The sequence below is a fragment of the Manis pentadactyla genome, chromosome 7 (genome assembly GCF_030020395.1).
Source record: "Manis pentadactyla isolate mManPen7 chromosome 7, mManPen7.hap1, whole genome shotgun sequence".
Taxonomy (NCBI): Eukaryota; Metazoa; Chordata; class Mammalia; order Pholidota; family Manidae; genus Manis; species Manis pentadactyla.
In genome coordinates, this window is record NC_080025.1 from 107,926,997 (window position 1) to 107,943,313 (window position 16,317).

General features: G+C 44.0%; 1 protein-coding gene and 1 long non-coding RNA gene across 4 annotated transcripts in view; one reads left to right on the forward strand and one right to left on the reverse strand.

Annotated features, from left to right (window-relative positions):
• Positions 1-16,317, forward strand: part of EEPD1 (endonuclease/exonuclease/phosphatase family domain containing 1) — a 103,513-nt gene that overhangs the window by 51,588 nt on the left and 35,608 nt on the right. For all 3 annotated transcript variants that reach the window (XM_057504654.1, XM_036897458.2, XM_057504653.1), the window contains one exon: positions 10,663-10,714. In XM_057504654.1, the coding sequence (XP_057360637.1) occupies positions 10,663-10,714 (52 nt within the window). The remainder of the gene's footprint in view (positions 1-10,662; positions 10,715-16,317) is intronic.
• On the reverse strand, positions 5,597-10,656 carry LOC118918525 (uncharacterized). The gene is made up of 3 exons (XR_005027171.2): positions 9,319-10,656; positions 9,159-9,224; positions 5,597-8,110 (listed from the first exon to the last, which is right to left on the reverse strand). It is a non-coding gene; the product is annotated as an uncharacterized LOC118918525 (long non-coding RNA).

Sequence of the window (16,317 nt, forward strand, 5' to 3'; positions counted from 1 at the left end):
GTAAATAAGGCAAGCTCACCCCAGGAAGTACATCCCCATGGCTCTGAACAAGGTGCCAATGGAGGACCACAGGAAAGTGCAGGTGTAGAGGGAACAGGGTCAGCTACCATCTTCACCTGTTACCAGGTGAACTTGTGCAGGATGGGGATGCTGTCCCCATAGTAGATACAAAAACTCATTTGATCTGGTTGTTTCTTGTACAACGAAACCTCCCCCAATGAAAGCCAAGGAGTCACCAAAGAGGAATCAGGAAAAGCAACTGGGTGGAGTGTGGTGAAAGTATTTCTTCTTGAAGGAAAAAATATCTCCAGATGATACCTGCAGCATTTTCTGATTGTGCTGGGCAGATGACTCCCTGGTGGGTGAAAGCATGTTTAAAAAATTACGAAGGAAGGTGTGAGTTTGAAGGAGAAGTCCTAGTTCACTTGGGTTAGAGAGGGCATCAAGTGCCAATCTGGAAGCCTCCTTGGTTTAGGGCTATCTGAGCTTGTGTCATCATAGCCACTTGGAGTAAGAATGACCAACAAGAACCCCATCCACGTTCTAAGCCTCCATCAGTTGGGTGTGACACCAAGGAGGGAGTTTGGAGTGAAATCGAGATGTGCAGTTGGAGCCCTGAGCCCCGGGGGTGAATGATCACTTCGCTGTCACTGTGTGAGGCAGCCTCACAGTAGCCCTCCCTGCTGCAGAGCCGCGACGCCCAGTCCTTGTGATGGGCAGAGGGAATGTGGGAATGCTTGGGGGTAGCAGGCTCCTTGCGTTGCAGATGGTCCCCTGAGAGGAGGGTTGTCCTGCCTCCTTTAATCCCCTACCCTGATAATGAACCTATAGCTGTACCTCACTTCTTAAAGAAATAATAAAAGCAGTAGATAGTTTTTCTTAGTTTGAGGGAAGCATTTCACACTTCAATTTAAAATAGCTCCATACTTAATTTATTTTCAACATTTACACAATTTTATCTTTAGGGGTTCTAGTCCTTATCATCTTTTGGAGAGGTGATTTGCATTTTGAATAATGTTAAGGCTTTATGTTTAAGAACCAGTTCTACAGTATGTTTTGCTTATTATCTGTGTTACTTTTTTGTGTTCAGTTTCAGAAAATGAAGGAGAACAAAATGGTGTTGCCTACTCAGCTCCAGAAAAGTTGTAATATTCTTTGTACTTCTTCAAGGGAGAATGGCCTTTATCGATCTGGAATTAAAGTGCTAAGTATTAAGGAATTTAATCGATTATTCTCTAATAATAACAGGGATATTGCAAGTCCCAACTTTACTATTTAAAGGCCTGGCATTGTGAAATCTGAACTTAGCAATGCCACCTTAATAGGAACTTTTCCTGGTTGTTGGTCAGTCATTAGAACCTGTCTAAGAGGCTAAATAGCAGGGGGAAAAGAAAAGCTCTCTATCCTTACCAGTTCTAAGGAAGGTAAGAATTGTGTACCAGAACATGTCCATATCAATTTGGATGAATATTAGTAGGCATCATCTATTAAGTGCCTACTGTATATTAGAAGGCAATATACTATAAGTGCCATTTTACTGACTCCTCATGTTGACCCTAGGAAGTAGTTAGAATCATTATTTTGGAATCATCCAATTTTCCAGATGAGAAAATCTTGTCTCTGATCAAATGTCATCTTGCAGGATAAGTCTTCCCAGACTTCCCCACAGCACTCTCACCACTGACTGCTCCTTTACCCTGCTTTAATTTTTTAAAATTCTTCACCGCTAGGCACATTACATAACTGTATAATTTGTTATATATTCAGTTCATAATACACATAATGGGAATATTATGTATTATTATTGGTTTGTTGCGCAGCCCTCCTCCACTGCTGTGGTGGAGCTCGTTGAAATGGCAACTCTCTTCCCGTCTCTGTGTTTAGTCATGTCAAGTTGGTAGCTTGAAATGGGTCATAATGGGAATATTTCACTGTGGAAATTGGCAAATGCTACAACTTCCCCTCCTCATCCCCTAGGGCCGGTGGTTAAACATAGAGCAGCAGACCACCACTCCGCACCCCTCATTAGAGTGGAAGCTTCATGAAAGTAAAGATTTTGTTTTGTTCATTGCTCTCTCTCTCTGGTGCCCAGAACGATGCCTGGAACATAGTAGGCACTCAGTAAATATTTGTTGAATGAATATAAAGTGGCAAGTCCTTTTAAGTTGTCCAGACCTGGGCGCAATTCTTTTACCCTTGTGTGGACTTTGCACAAGACACTGAAGCTCTCTGAAGCTGTAAAATAGGAGTCAAAATCTCTGCCTCTTCAGTTGAAGGTAAAATATCCCAGAGGAGGAAGAAAAACTAGTATCATAGCATACAAATCCTGTAGTCAATCCCTGAATATTCCTTGCCTTTGGAATCTGCAGTTTATTACAGCTGTGTCTGTGAGGAGACACGTGGAGGTGTAAATAAAGTAACATCATAAAGGCTTAGCAGGTACCTCATATCTGGAAGACACTTGGTGAATGGCATCCTCTTTCTCCTACTCATTGATTCTGTCTACATTTCAGGCTGTTCCTATGACTTTTCTAACAAACTTCCCAGGAATAAAATTGCCCCGTCTCCTGTACTTTTCTCCCCTTGAGTTAAACCATGCCATTAACTTTCTAATGGGCTTTCCCATGGGGCCTCAGACCTTAGATTAGGTTAAATGTTTTAGCCTTTTAAAAAGTGGCATTAACCAGGCAGGTTACTAGGAAAAAAAAACAAACAAATGTGGGTATGGAAAGTGTATCCCATGTCTAGGCGGAAGCCAGCCTTACTTCCACTGTTAGCTGACCTGGTCTTGGATCTATTGCCTTCAGTTGTTTCCTGTTAGTCAGGCTTCCTAGCCAATGGCCTTTCCAGTGGTTTGTGCTTGAAGAGATTTCCAGAAGGTACTGTCCTGATTCTGCACCGTGGGTCTCCCTGCAAGCCAGGGTCTGGGGTGCCTGGAGCCCCGAGGAGCTGGACGGGACTGAGGGAAAGGGTTCCCTTCTGGTGTGTTTTCCCCAGGTGGAGGATGAGGAGCTCTGCAGTGCAGGAGGAGCTCGTCTTTCCATTTGCCAAATAAGCCAACTGCTAAAAATGGGGACCTCATACCATCCTGCCTTTCAGAGACACATCACATCACTGGACAGTTTGGCCGAGCAACCCATGGTGACAGAAAAATAATGAAAACTCACAGGCCAACAGAAACGAAGAGGGGCTGACAAATGCCAGAATCTTGGAGGTGTTGACTGCTGATAGCAATGAGGCGACCAGAGCTGGACTGGGGAGCCTGCCCAGAAGAGACCGCACCCCACCCTGCCTGAAGAAGGGCAGGAAGTAATTTATACCTTGTCCAATGTTAGTTCCTCACTCATGCCTTTGAAGCAAAGTGCACCTGGTTGGCCTTTCTTTTCTACCCTCATTTGCTGGCCTTGGATGTGGGCCCTCGTAAAGCCATCTCCTTTTCTTTATTTTCCTCTTTATCCAAATAGAGAAAGAAAACATCAGAATATAACCAGATGGGAAATAGGGGAAAATTGGCATGATTTCAGTGCACTCTAGTAAGGCTACTTGCCAAAAGCCAAGTGCACCACTGGAATGCCCTGGGAGTGCATGTGCTGGGGAATTGGGTGCTTTCTGTCTTGAGTTGGGTGAGAGTCTCTCAGGAGGAGGTGAAGCTCATTAGGGTGAAGCTTCCAAGTTGACTGGAAGCTGTGCCCTCTGCCTGTGCCCCCCTCCCCCATGGCAGGTATGAGAAGTTAGATGCATCCTTTGCCAGGTGGACAGAAAATGGAACCACTGTCAGTCCACTCACAATGTTGAAAGTCATTGGTCTTGACAAACTTCTTCTTATTCAAGGATGAATAAGGACAAAAAAAAAAAAGGACTTTATGGAAAAGTCCTCTAGAACAAGGTAAAGGCAATAGCTTCTGAAGACTCAGAAGCGGTGTCTACTTTTAGAAATTATTTGCAGCCAGCTCCAGAAGAGTATTTTTGGAATATGTGTGGCATCCCCAGCATAGTACAGAAAGGCATGGCCTCCCCAGAACAGGAACAGAAAAACATAAGGAAAGAATGGGTTGATACGAAAAGGCAACAGAAAGAAAATTTTAAAAGGAGATGAATTAAATAAGGAAAGGTCTTAAGGAGACAAAATCCAATAGCAGAACTAAAACCCAAATTAGGAATGTAGAAGAGTATTAACATGGAATAGGCCCCCCATTATTAGAAGATAGCCACATCCTAATCCCAGGAACCTGTGGATGGCTCCTTATATGGCAAAAAACAACTTTGAAGATACGGTTAAGGATTTTGAGAGATTATCCTGGATTGTCCAGCGGGGGCCTAAATATAATCACAGTGTCCTTATAAGACACAGGCAGTTGGGGACTTGACAGTGGACGAGAAGGCAGTGATCCGGCCGCAAGCTGTGGAATGCGTGCAGCCGCCTGAAGCTGCAAGAGGCACAGAAGGGATTCTCCTCTAGAGCCTCCAGGGTGGCTGTGGCTGTTCTCACACCTTGAGTTCTGCTCAGCAATACTGAGTTCAGAGTTCTGGCTCCAAAACTCTGAGAGAATAAATTTCTATTAAGTCACCAAGTCCGTGTTAATTTGTTAGAGCAACCACAGACAAGGACTACAAATGCTATGGAAAATCAGTGATGTGAGTGAAGGAAAAAACACCTTGAGAAACAGTTCTGGAAAATACAAGAAATGAAGAGAAAAGCAAGAGACAAAGTCCCAGATTTGGAAGACAGAACTGACAGCCCACATTCAGAATATTGGTGTTGGTGATTATTGGGAACAGTGACCAGGCATCAGATACATCGCTGAGCTGATGAGAGAGTGTGTATGAATGTGAAGGGCTCAGTCACCCCATTCTGAACACACTTGGGGGGAAAAGACCCACCTCTGGGCATACCCTGGGAACAACACAGAGTAGTAAAGACAAGGGGGGTGGGGGGAGTCATGTCACAAACATCCATAGAAAAGAGTAACAAAAATCAAGTTGACTTTAGACTTGTTCTCTATAGCAAAGCGTCTATGTCTACAGAAGCTCTGAGAAGATTAGAACACCTGGGAGTGTGGTTTATTTTGTGTGTGTGTTTGTATTTTGTTTCTAATTCAGATGTATTCCTGGGCCCGTCATCATTCCTACCTAACTGTGGGGTCTGGGAATCTGAAATATTAAAAGTTCTTCTGATTATGAACCACCATTAAGGTTTGGATGTTATGTTGTAACCCAACAATTTTATACTCAGAGTTGTCTTTTGTGTATGAGGACAACCAGAAAGACATTCTCAGATATGCAAGGGCTTGGGAAAGTATACAAACCTGTTCCTTTCTTTAAAATGTTGTAGAAGGTCAAGAGGTAACAGAAAATAAAGCTCAAGAAGAGGGAGCAGAAGCAGAGAAAGACAAGTACCAAATGATTTCCCTCATCTGTGGAGTATAACAACAAAGCAAAAACTGAAGGAACAAAACAGCAGCAGAATCACAGAACCCAAGAAGGGACTAACAGTTACCAAAGGGAAAGGGACTGGGGAGGGTGGGTGGGAAGGGAGGAATAAGGGAATTAAGGGGCATTATGATTAGCACATATAATGTAGGGGTGGCACGGGGAAGGCAGTATAGCACAGAGAAGACAAGTATAGCATCTTACTATGCTGATGGACAGTGACTGTAATGGGGTATGTGGTGGGGACTTGATAATGAGGGGAATCTAGTAACCACGGTGTTACTCCTGTTATTGTATATCAATAATACCTTAATACAAAAATGAAAGGAAATAGAAATGACTGTTACATGCCCCCCAAAAAAGAAGAGGGAGCAGAGACACTGGGGTCAGTATGGTTAGAGAGCAATTGAAATGATTATTTTAAGTCTGGTGACCAAACAAATATCAGTGTCAGAAACCACTGGCTACTCCTTGTTCTTTGTAGACATTCCAAACTCCTTACATGGCTTATGAAACCCTCTAAGCAGGTCTTGCATTGCCTGCTTCTGCAGAATAATCTTTCAGCACCTACCCCTCTTGCAGGCACCTCTGTGTTCCTTGGGGGTGAGAGGGGGCCGTGCTCGCTCTCCTGCCTCCTTCCTCTGCTCACACCGTTCCTTCCACCCTGCATCTCTGCCTTTCAAGCCCCTAGGTGGCAGCTTAGAGGTCACTTAGCACGTTTTCCCCTAGCTTTGTATAACGCCCTTCTGAAAAGCCTCATAGTGGGCCCTGTGTTCACCTCTGAACAGGGCTCATCATGCGGATGACGACTTACCTGTCTCCTCCACTAGACTCAGAAGTTTGAAGGGAGAGTCTGCATTTGCTCATTGTTGTATCCCCAGTGCCTGATAGTGCCTGGTACATAATATATAATCCTTAAATATTTTATCCAGGCAGAGAATGGATGGCTCTCCCATAGTCCATCCTTTATGCATTTATTGAATAGTGCAGTATCTCATGATCTATAATGTGTCACTTAATAACTGCAGTGGAAACCCAGTGCCAGATCCTCAGAGAAAGGGAGCTAGAGTGAATTCTTGACTCTGGTGCCCTTCAGATCACAGTCCGTGCAGGCATGTGAGTTTCCGTGTAGTCGGCAGTTCACCCTTCAGTGCTGTTAGGCACCCGTGGAATCCCTCTTATCTGCCTTTTTGGAGGCCACTGAGGCTCATTCAGTCTGCAGCCACAAGTCACCCGCTGACCTCAGTGCTGCCCTCCATCTTCCATTTCTTCAGCTTTGCTGCTGTTCTTCCCCACTGTGTTGGCCTGGCACTTCTCATTCTGTCACGGGCATCATGCTACCTGAAACTGTCCAGCTGAATAAGACATCTGCCCTCAGGTACCTTACCTCGTAGCTTATTTAAGCAAACATTAATTGCATGCATTCTAGTTCTTTCTAAGGGTTTCCCATCTTGACTTCAGAACTCGTCCTTGCAGTTGTCATTTTTCTAAATAAATCACTGCTCTCAGCTTCTCTTGTGTGGCTTGCCTCTCTCCTCAAAGCTGAGCGCATAAAAGTTCCTTGCAGCTGCCATCGGATGGGAGCCGTGCTGGTCCAGAGGATGTTGACCAGCACCAGGCCACCCAGCCAGCGTGCCCTGTTTAGCCCAGCTCTGCCAGTCCACGGCACCTGGAGAAGGCCCCTTGGACCTGTGCCCAAGCAGCACCCTAGTCCCCATGTGCCCTCTGAGGGCAGACACAATACTGTGTTCATCTTTGTCCCCTGCTGCTTGGCACAGTTTCAGAAATACAGGAGGTATTCAATCTATGTTTGTGGAATTAGCAAAAGGATGGAAGGAGAGAGGGGAGAAGGGGGAGCAAATGAAAGTGGAGATTCCCTTCCAGGGACAGGAGTTAGAGGTGCCAAATGGAAGATTTGCTAAACGGGTTTATTGCTCCCTCATATGTGTGACATATCCTCCCAGGGAGTATCCTGTATGGTAGAAGAATCTGATCCCATAAATACTGAAATAAATACTCCAAGCTTGAAAACTTTCCAATAAGGTAAGATATAACATTAGGACAGTTATATATAGGAAACATCTCCTTTGAGTCTTAAAGACTATAGCTCTCAGGATAAAAAAGCCCAGACTCCTGAAGAAATCCAGTTTGTGAGCAAGTATAGCAGTAGCTTCTTATTTAACATGCATTATTTCCATTTTGAAATGCAAACCATATAGATTTGAATGTCCTATCATCTCTCCATCTTTCCCATCTTTTCTCCCCACTGCTCCTAAAATGTTGCTGGATTTTACTAGTGTGAGAATATCTACTTTTGCCACCCACCCGCCACATTAATACTATTTGGTACTGGTTTTAGAGCAGGCATTAAATAGGTTTAATCTCACATACCAACTTAGTAGATTGGCTGTGGTTCACTGGAGTGTTGAGAAGGAGTCTGAAGCTCTATCTAAGTTAAATGGGGAGGAGTTCCATGGAAAGAGGTGGGGAAGGTTAGACAGTAGCAATATGCATGCCAAGTATTTGCCATCCCTGTTCAAGAGGAAGGTAAAGCATGAGAGCAGGGAGTAGCATCCTTCAGGTATTGACATAAATAAGGGCCAGTTGGTATTGTTTTACTTCCATTTTCCTTCTTGGCCTGGTTTTCAGATCATCTTCTTCAGTGGTTTGAATGTAGAATCTTTGCAAACAGGGAAAAAAAGAGAGTTGAGTATCTTAACAGTGTTTAATAAGCATTTTCACTAACCTGTTGATACCTGATAGCTGATCTTAAATTGGACTTCATGACAGTAGAGGGCAGGAATGAGAGACTATTTAAGAAGTTCCTCCAGTATAAATATTTTCCAGTGGTTATTTCAGAAGCAATTTAAGCTTCTGAAACTTGAGCTACAACTGGAAACTCCTAACTTAGCATGTAAGTTGCTGTCCAAATTGGTAACCTGGAATTTAGATTCGTGTGCTGAGAATCAGAATGTGCTGAGGAGTAGCCGGTTACTTTGAACCATCACAAGGCACTTTGCACTAATGACAGGTGTTCACACAGATGCATGCCACACCTTTCACCAAGGGAAAACACACTCAGCACCTCGTTTGTGGTATTCTTTCTCAGACGGAGAAACAGAGGCTTGGCCAGTGATTTTACCCAGCCTAGTTAGGATGGGCCAGCTGTAATAGCAACTGGGCCTTGTCAGTCCATCGGAAAATACTCCTTGAGTGTTTTCCAAAGACCAGTTATAGACACTGCAAATGTGGTAAGAAGACCCCCAAAGTCCCCAGTCTCAGGGAGCTTCTGTGCTGTTTGGGAAGAGACAAAAACACCCAACAAATACTTTAAGATACCAGCAAATATGCTAAGAAAATAAAATGGGCTGACTGGGGACACTGCTTGACCTTGGTGTCCAGGGAAGGCTGCCTGGAGGAGGCGCATTCACGTTTGGCCTGGAGTGATGCAATGTGCCAGAGTTGGAAGACTTCGGGGAAAACCCATCCAAGCTAGAGAAACAACAAAAGCAAACATGTCCAGGAAATGAAGGAAAGCCAATGGGATTGAAGCAGAGGGAGTGCCCAGCATCCTGTCCACTAGCCCTATGGTGATGGTGATGGTATCTTGTAAGCCTTTAAGACTCTTTTGCTCTTCTTGGGGGTGAGCCATTGCATTTGGTTGGACAGTGCTTTCTTAGTTGCATAGAGAGATTACAAAGAAGTCTGTAAATTAAGGTAAATCTTACCATGAGCATAACCCCTTTTGAGGGAGACATGTGGTACAGGTGGGGCCCGTTTCTGCTCTGGAGAATCTGCAGTTGATCAAGGTAGAAAGGACAGTGAGGCGTGACCATAAACAGATCAGCTCAGTGGGGAGGGAGCATCGTGACAGCATCAACAGCTTACCTGCTCCCTAAGCAATCTCCTTGAACTCTCACGCTTCCTCCATGTGTTGGTGAGCCCAGCCCCGGCTGCCTGCTCACTGGGGCCATGAATACCTCAGAGGCAGCGTGTCATGCAAAGGAAGATCCCGCCCTGTAAAACCTGTGCCCACGTCTGAATTCTCTCCTCGTGGGTGCTGGCTGAAGCAGGGCTCAGGCATACACTGGCAGGTGGTGAGCAGTGTGTGTGTGCCCCATGTCCTTCCTCTCCGCTGCTGCACCTCTGCAGGTCACCTTTTCCCCAGTGCCACCCTCCCCCACCCAACCTCTGCTTCTTAGCCTGTCCCCATGGCACACTGCACAGCGTGTTCTGGTCTAACTGTGGCCTCCAAGAGGCTGTGAGCAGCTCATGGGCAGAGAGCAAAGCTCCATCAGCGGGTGACAAGCATCTGAGCAGCTGAGTACACCCCTTTGTAAGCTATTCGTTTGTCATCATCAAAGGGACATCAGGTGAAGATCAATACTGAATGTGGGCAACGTTTTTCTTCTTTATATTCCTCTGAATTTATTCAAATTCCTTACACAAAGCAGCTATCAATCACTTTTAGAATTTTTTTCTGGTGAAATATACATAGCATACAATTTACTGTTTTAACCATTTGTCAGTACACTATTCAGGCATTAAGTGCATTCACACTGTTGTGCACGCATCACCACCATCCATCTCCAGAACTTTTTCCTCATCCCAAATTGAAGCTCTGCTCATTAAGCAACAGGCTCTCCTTTTGGTGCTGCCCCAATGCCTGGCAACCACGATTCTACTTTCTGTCTCTGTGAAACTGACTACATGAGGGACCTCATGTAAGCAGAATCCTATGTGTCCCTTCGTGTCTGGCTCATTTCATTTGGCGTAGTGTCTTTGAGATTCCTCTATGTTGTAGCATGTGCCAGAATTTCCTTCTTTTTAAGGCTGAATAATATTCCATTGTATATATGTACCATATTTTGTTCAGTAATTCATCCATTTATGGACATTTTAGTTGTTTCTACCTTTTAGCTATTGTGAATAATGCTGCTGTGAACATTTGCGATAATGCAAACATCTGTTGGAGTTCTTGTTTTCAACTCTTTTGGGTATATACCCAAAAGTAGAATTGCTGGATCACATGGTAAAATCACTTTTATATTTTAGAAGCATTTTTAATAGTTTTGAAATGGTCATTTCAATTCAAACCAAAGGTCACCTTAAATGGGAGGTTAACACCAAAAGGCAGGCTGAAATATCTGACTTTTGTTTTTGTGACTTGTCTGATGCTTGATGACGTGAAATGGTTTGTTTTCAAGTGAGGTTTTAATTTTTTTCTTACAGCATCAAGCTTCTAGCTGTGCAAGAACTACTTGACAGAGAGGCCTTGGAAAAGGTAAATATTTTGTTCTTTTCACCCCACATTCACAAACATAGAGCAGAGTGCCACACACAATAACAATCCAACTCTCTGTCATCACCTTCTGCAAAATTGGTCTGTTATTTTGTATTCTTAACAGTCAGTGACCCATGCAATATTTTAATCAAAATTCCCTATGTTGCTCATATCCTGTTAACACAAACTCAGTCTTGCTTGGCTCCTTCAGGGTTGTGTGAAAGAAGAGGCTCGCTGTGCCCAGGAGCAGCTTGCCTGTTGCTCTTACCACCATGCACGGGAGTGGGTTCCTCGTTGGCCCCTTCCCTCCATCTCTGCGTGTGTGTGTTACTGTCTGGGCTCACTGATGGCCAACTTGAGACCCAGTGAAGCCAGATGTTCTTAAGGGAAGTGAACTAAGCTGTAGAGTAAAGATTTGGATCCTGTGGTTCCATTTCCAAAACCAGTGCTTTTTCTACTGAACAGGTAAGTTCATGAGTTTGAACCCCTTCTTAGGCTGGTTCTGAGGATTAGGAAACTCCCTCCCCACCTGGCACGTATGTTCACTGTGCACTGGGGGAGACAGCCAGTGTGTCTTCCCTGTCTGTGTTCAAGGCAAGCATGCAGCTGGGGACTCTGCAGTTGTGAGGTCAAGTTCTGTAAGCAGGGTGGGGTGCGCTCTGAAGGGCAGGCCGGGCAGGTGCCAAGGCCCAACTGCTGCCCCCTGGGCCTCCCAGCTCCTGCCAAGCTGCCCCCCTGGCGTGGTTCAGGATTCTACCCAAGTATGTATCTATAGGTGTTAATTGGAATCTATAACGTTAATGTAAAAGAAAATGGTTAGAGAGAGAAACAACCAAACAATTATTTGTAGAATTTTAAATGTTTAGATTAGTGGTCAGTCTGCTAGTTGACACTAAAACAAATAAAGCCTTTAAGCACCAAGCAGTGCTGTGAGGGGAGGGGGCGTGCTGAGCTCTGGCTCTGAATGTAACACCCCTTCAGCCTCATTCCCATTTCCATCATGGGGAAATGAGGCGAGTGCTGCCCGCCTGCCCTCAGAGAGGCAAAATGAGAACCGAATGAGTTAGTGTAGCGGAAGGGCTTTCTAAACGCCAAAGCACTCGACTCATATTAATTCTTAATTACTTATATTAATTCTTAATATGAATCCAGCCATTAAGACATACTAGGCCCAATTATAAAGGACATCCTTTAGTCAAATGACAATACTGGATGTAGATTGTAGATTAGATAAAAGTATTATGTCAATGTTAACTTTTCCTGAAGTTGGTGGTAACTGGCTTGTGCTCATGTGAGAACAGCCTTGTTCTTTAGTAATTATAGACGGCTGTATTTAAGATTAAAGGGAAATAATGTTTATAACTTATTCTCAAATGGTTCAGGAAAAAAATGGCATCTATATATACGAGAGACAGAGAGAGAAAGAGCAAGAATAAATGATAAAGCATATGGGACAAATGCAATTAACCCTTCTGGGTAAAGGAATATATGAAGGTTTTGTGTGTTCTTGAAACTTTCAGAAAGTTACCCCTCCAAAAGCAATTCTTTTCTAAGTATTCACCACAGTTATTCGTTTTACTCCTCATTAAAAAAAATAAAATCAGACAAAGCTGGTAAACACGTGGAGCCCATTTGCTAACATATCAAAATAATAAAAACACAAGCACAAAAACATTGATTAGGTCTTTAGAGCTGTGTTAATATCTGATTTGGAGATGCTGCACAGCCAAGCAATTTGGGGGTTCTAACTACTTGCAGAATCTCGCAGAGAAGGGGGTCAGGGATTGCTGGCTGTGGAGCCGCTGTGCTGCCCTGAGGACTTATGTCAAGGCTGCCATGGAACCGAGTGTGCAGCCCGGGCCCTGAGCCTCCTGCCTCCTTCCTGACTGGGTTATCTGGGGTTACTAACCAGCTCTGGGCTTCAGTTTCTCAGTCTATAAAATGGGAACCTTTATAACCCCCCATTCACAGAAGTTGTGAGAAGATTAAAGGAGTTAATGCCGTGCCTGGCCCTCAGTGATCCCCAAAAGTTAGCTTTCACTCATATTATTTCCCCTTCCTCCTCCTTCTCATTCTTTCTCACCAAGTCTATTGATGGTTTTGTATTGTTCCTCCTTCTCCATACCTGACGTGTAGAAAGATTTCCAAGATAGTCTAAATATGTACAGGGAGCAGCTGGGAGCCAAGTTCACTCAGTTTCCTTCTTGCTTCTTTTGTTTGTTTGCTTTCGTTCTTTCATTCATTCACTCATTCACTCATTCATACTAGAGGCCTTTGTTGAGCTTTCTATGTGTCAGGCAAGTAGCAAATATTTCTAGAAAATTATAAAAACAACCAGTCAACACAAGGTTGATAACCAATTACATTTTGAATGACCCTTGGCATATTACCTGGCATAGTATTGTTTTTGCAGCAATAATGCTGGAATAAGATATGTTCCCTAAAGAGTCTCATGACTTGCGGATTCTCATCCACCTGGACAAGTTGGAAAACCACTAAGAAAAGTTCTTAGTAAACTACAGAACTTTGCTATTCAAAGTGTGTTCTATAGACCAGTTTGTTGGAAGTGCAAAATGTCAGGCCCTACCTAGACTCCCTGAGTCAGTTTCCATTCTAACTAGACTCCACCTGACTTGTGCACCCTAAGGTCCGAGAAGCTCTCCTGAGGAGTATTGTTATTTTCACCATCACTATTGTTGACTAGTCCATCTTCATAGAGGACCTGTGAGGTGTCAGCTTTTTGCTTTTGTGGCCAATTAAGCTCTGCTTTTGCACCAAAAGAGAAGTAAACATCAGAATTCTATTTGTAAGAACCAGTTTTTATCATTAGTTTGCCTGCTTCTTCCTTTCATTAAGAAAACAGTCTTATTTAACAGATAGAGCCATCAAAGCTTCAGTTAGATGCACACCCACAAACCTCAAACCTCTCTGACTGCCTTTGCAGCTGGGCTTCGAGTGGCACCCTGCTTTTGGGTTTTGCAATTACTGAACTCCTGAGATCCCATCATGGTGGAACTGGTGGGCAGGCAGACAGTCCCGGCAGAGGGACCTACTTGACTGTGTTGCCCACGTGCCTTTGTAAGTGGGAAGCTATTCCTGAAGGGGTCGTTTCCTTCACAGATTCTTGCAGGTTCGTTCTGACCAGTAGAATATTCAAATTATGTAAAACGTTTATAAAAGACTGAAAAGCAATAGTGTTTTGGGGTCTCCTAGGCAATAAGATTTCTAGTGCCTTTTCTCCCTAATTTTAGGCATTGTTATTACAGTCTTGGTATTTTAGCTTAAAATCACCAGCCATTTGCCTGACTTACACTTTCCCTGGGAGGGACTGTTGTAGAAGAACTGAGTCCCTTTCAGCCTGTCTTTGTGCTGTTGGACCTGGCAGAGGACCTTCCTCAGAGGCCTGGGCTCTTTTCCTTATCCTTAAAACTGCTCTTTCAGGTTCCTTCCCACTCTAACACTCGGGTTTCATTTTCACAGTTGATCCTGATCACATTGTGAAGAGAAGAAAATTCTCCTTTTCATACTCTTGTTTTCTGATGTTCTCTCTGCTTCCTTGCTCCAGTGGTCCTTACTGGGCTTGGGGGCCTCCGTGTTTCCTCTGCCCTACTCACCATGAAAACATGCTTTCTGGGGAGACGTGAGTGGTGACTACATGCCCAGTGGCCCCCATACATAGGTCAGCAGGGTTCCAGTTTTTACCTCATCTAACGATATTTGTCTTAAGTCAGGGACAGTAGACGGGCAGTTGGGGATACCTGGGGGGTCAGGTCTCTGAATTTCTCTTCCCCATTAACACTACAGAAAGCCATTTCCCAGACAAGTGACAGTGATTTATCATTTATTTAAAAAATAAACTACATACTGTTAATAATTGAAGTTTCTCTACTAATCTCTTGTTTTATAAAACTGTCAGGACCACAAGATGACTTAATGTGCTTATGTCAGGACATGTGACATTTCTCTGCACAAGTGTTTTGCATTCAGAGGGGCTTTTTTACCAGACATGCATTAGATGCTGAGAGTGAGGAATTCCTCTGAGAAGGATTCACGCCATCCCACTCTCTCTGTTCCCTTTGCTTTAAGATGCTTTTTTTTCCTAAACTTAAGTTCCACAGACTTGTTTCCCAGGCTTTATAAACAGGCCCTCTAATGCCTCTAAATGTGTCATTGCATGAAAGGAAATAAAAATATTGGTACAGCTTGATTTCAATGACCCTTTCAAACAGCTTCCTGCAGAGCTACAAACAATAGTTTGGCCATTTACTCCAATTGGTCACCCTCTCCCTGGAAGGACCAGAGGGCAGAGCACCTGCTGACCCAACCCATGATCCAGACCCGCCTGGAAAGCTCCTTGGGTGCTCTGAGCCTAACTCATGGCTGTTGCCCACCCTACCCTCATGCCCAGTCCTGGCCTCTGCAGGTGGTGACTCAGCCATTACTCACAAGTTGACTGAGTCCACGCTCAGAACCTGGGCTCCATGAGGGTTGACTCCAGCTCTGCTGTTTACTGGCTGGAGAACCTCCTGGACAAGTTACTGATCAGCCTCAGTCTTCTTAAACATGGGGGGTGGGGTGGGGGGTGTCATGCTTATACCTGCCTCACTGGGACTTTCCGTGAGAATTAAGTGAGATAATGTATGAGATAAAAGAGATTATGTACACAGTAGGCACCAGAGTGCTGGTCACTAATGCTGTCCCTGCTACCACTGAGCATCCGCTTCCTCCTCATTATCTTGATACCTTTCATCAACAGTATGTGTATATCTTTCTCCTCCTTTTTCTTGAGTAGCCCAATTTGAGATTGATCTGTTGCTACTAGAGGACATTAAAAAAAGAGTTACCACCCTCCCACCTATTTGGCAATTTGTCTAGGACAAAATGCTTGCCAGTCTTCATGCCTGCTGTTGCTAGATATTTTTCCCAGAATTTCAGCTTTGAAGCCCCACTCTTAGTCTAGTTTTCCTACAGGTGGAACAGCTAATCTCTAAGACCTCTTTTGGTGCTTTACCTGTGAGAAGTACATGCATTCACCAGTCAGCCTGAGACTAGAAAAACTGAAGTTGATATTTGAGCATGGTGGCTTGTCAGGGATGCTTCCAGCTGAACCCTAGCGGTGGGCAATACTGAGTAACTTCCTGGGAATTTTGAGAAGGAAATAAGAGGTAAAGAATTGTCACATAAATGTGTATGAACTATCTAAGGATGCTAAGTGCTTGTATCCATAATGGGTCATGGTGTTTTTTGAACATACACACAGGCATACACATAAGCTGTAGCTTTGTTATTACAAGATTTCAGAGTATTTTTCACTGTGATTTGGACTTCCAGCTGATTTAGTTTGTGTGACAGTTGAGTGCTTATACTGTGCCTGACTACACTACATACCAAGGGGGTAAAGTTAAAAAAACACATTTAAGTGGCACATATAGAATCCAAGAAAGTCAGAGCTGAGGGAGACTTTTTAAACTGTCGAGTCCAACCCAGTCATTTTGTAGATAGGACACAGAAGACAAAGGGCTTGAAGTGTCCTCCTCACCCAGGGCCCATAGCAATTGTATTTGTAGGCCAGGACTGACCCCAGTGGACTGGGTTCCATTCCA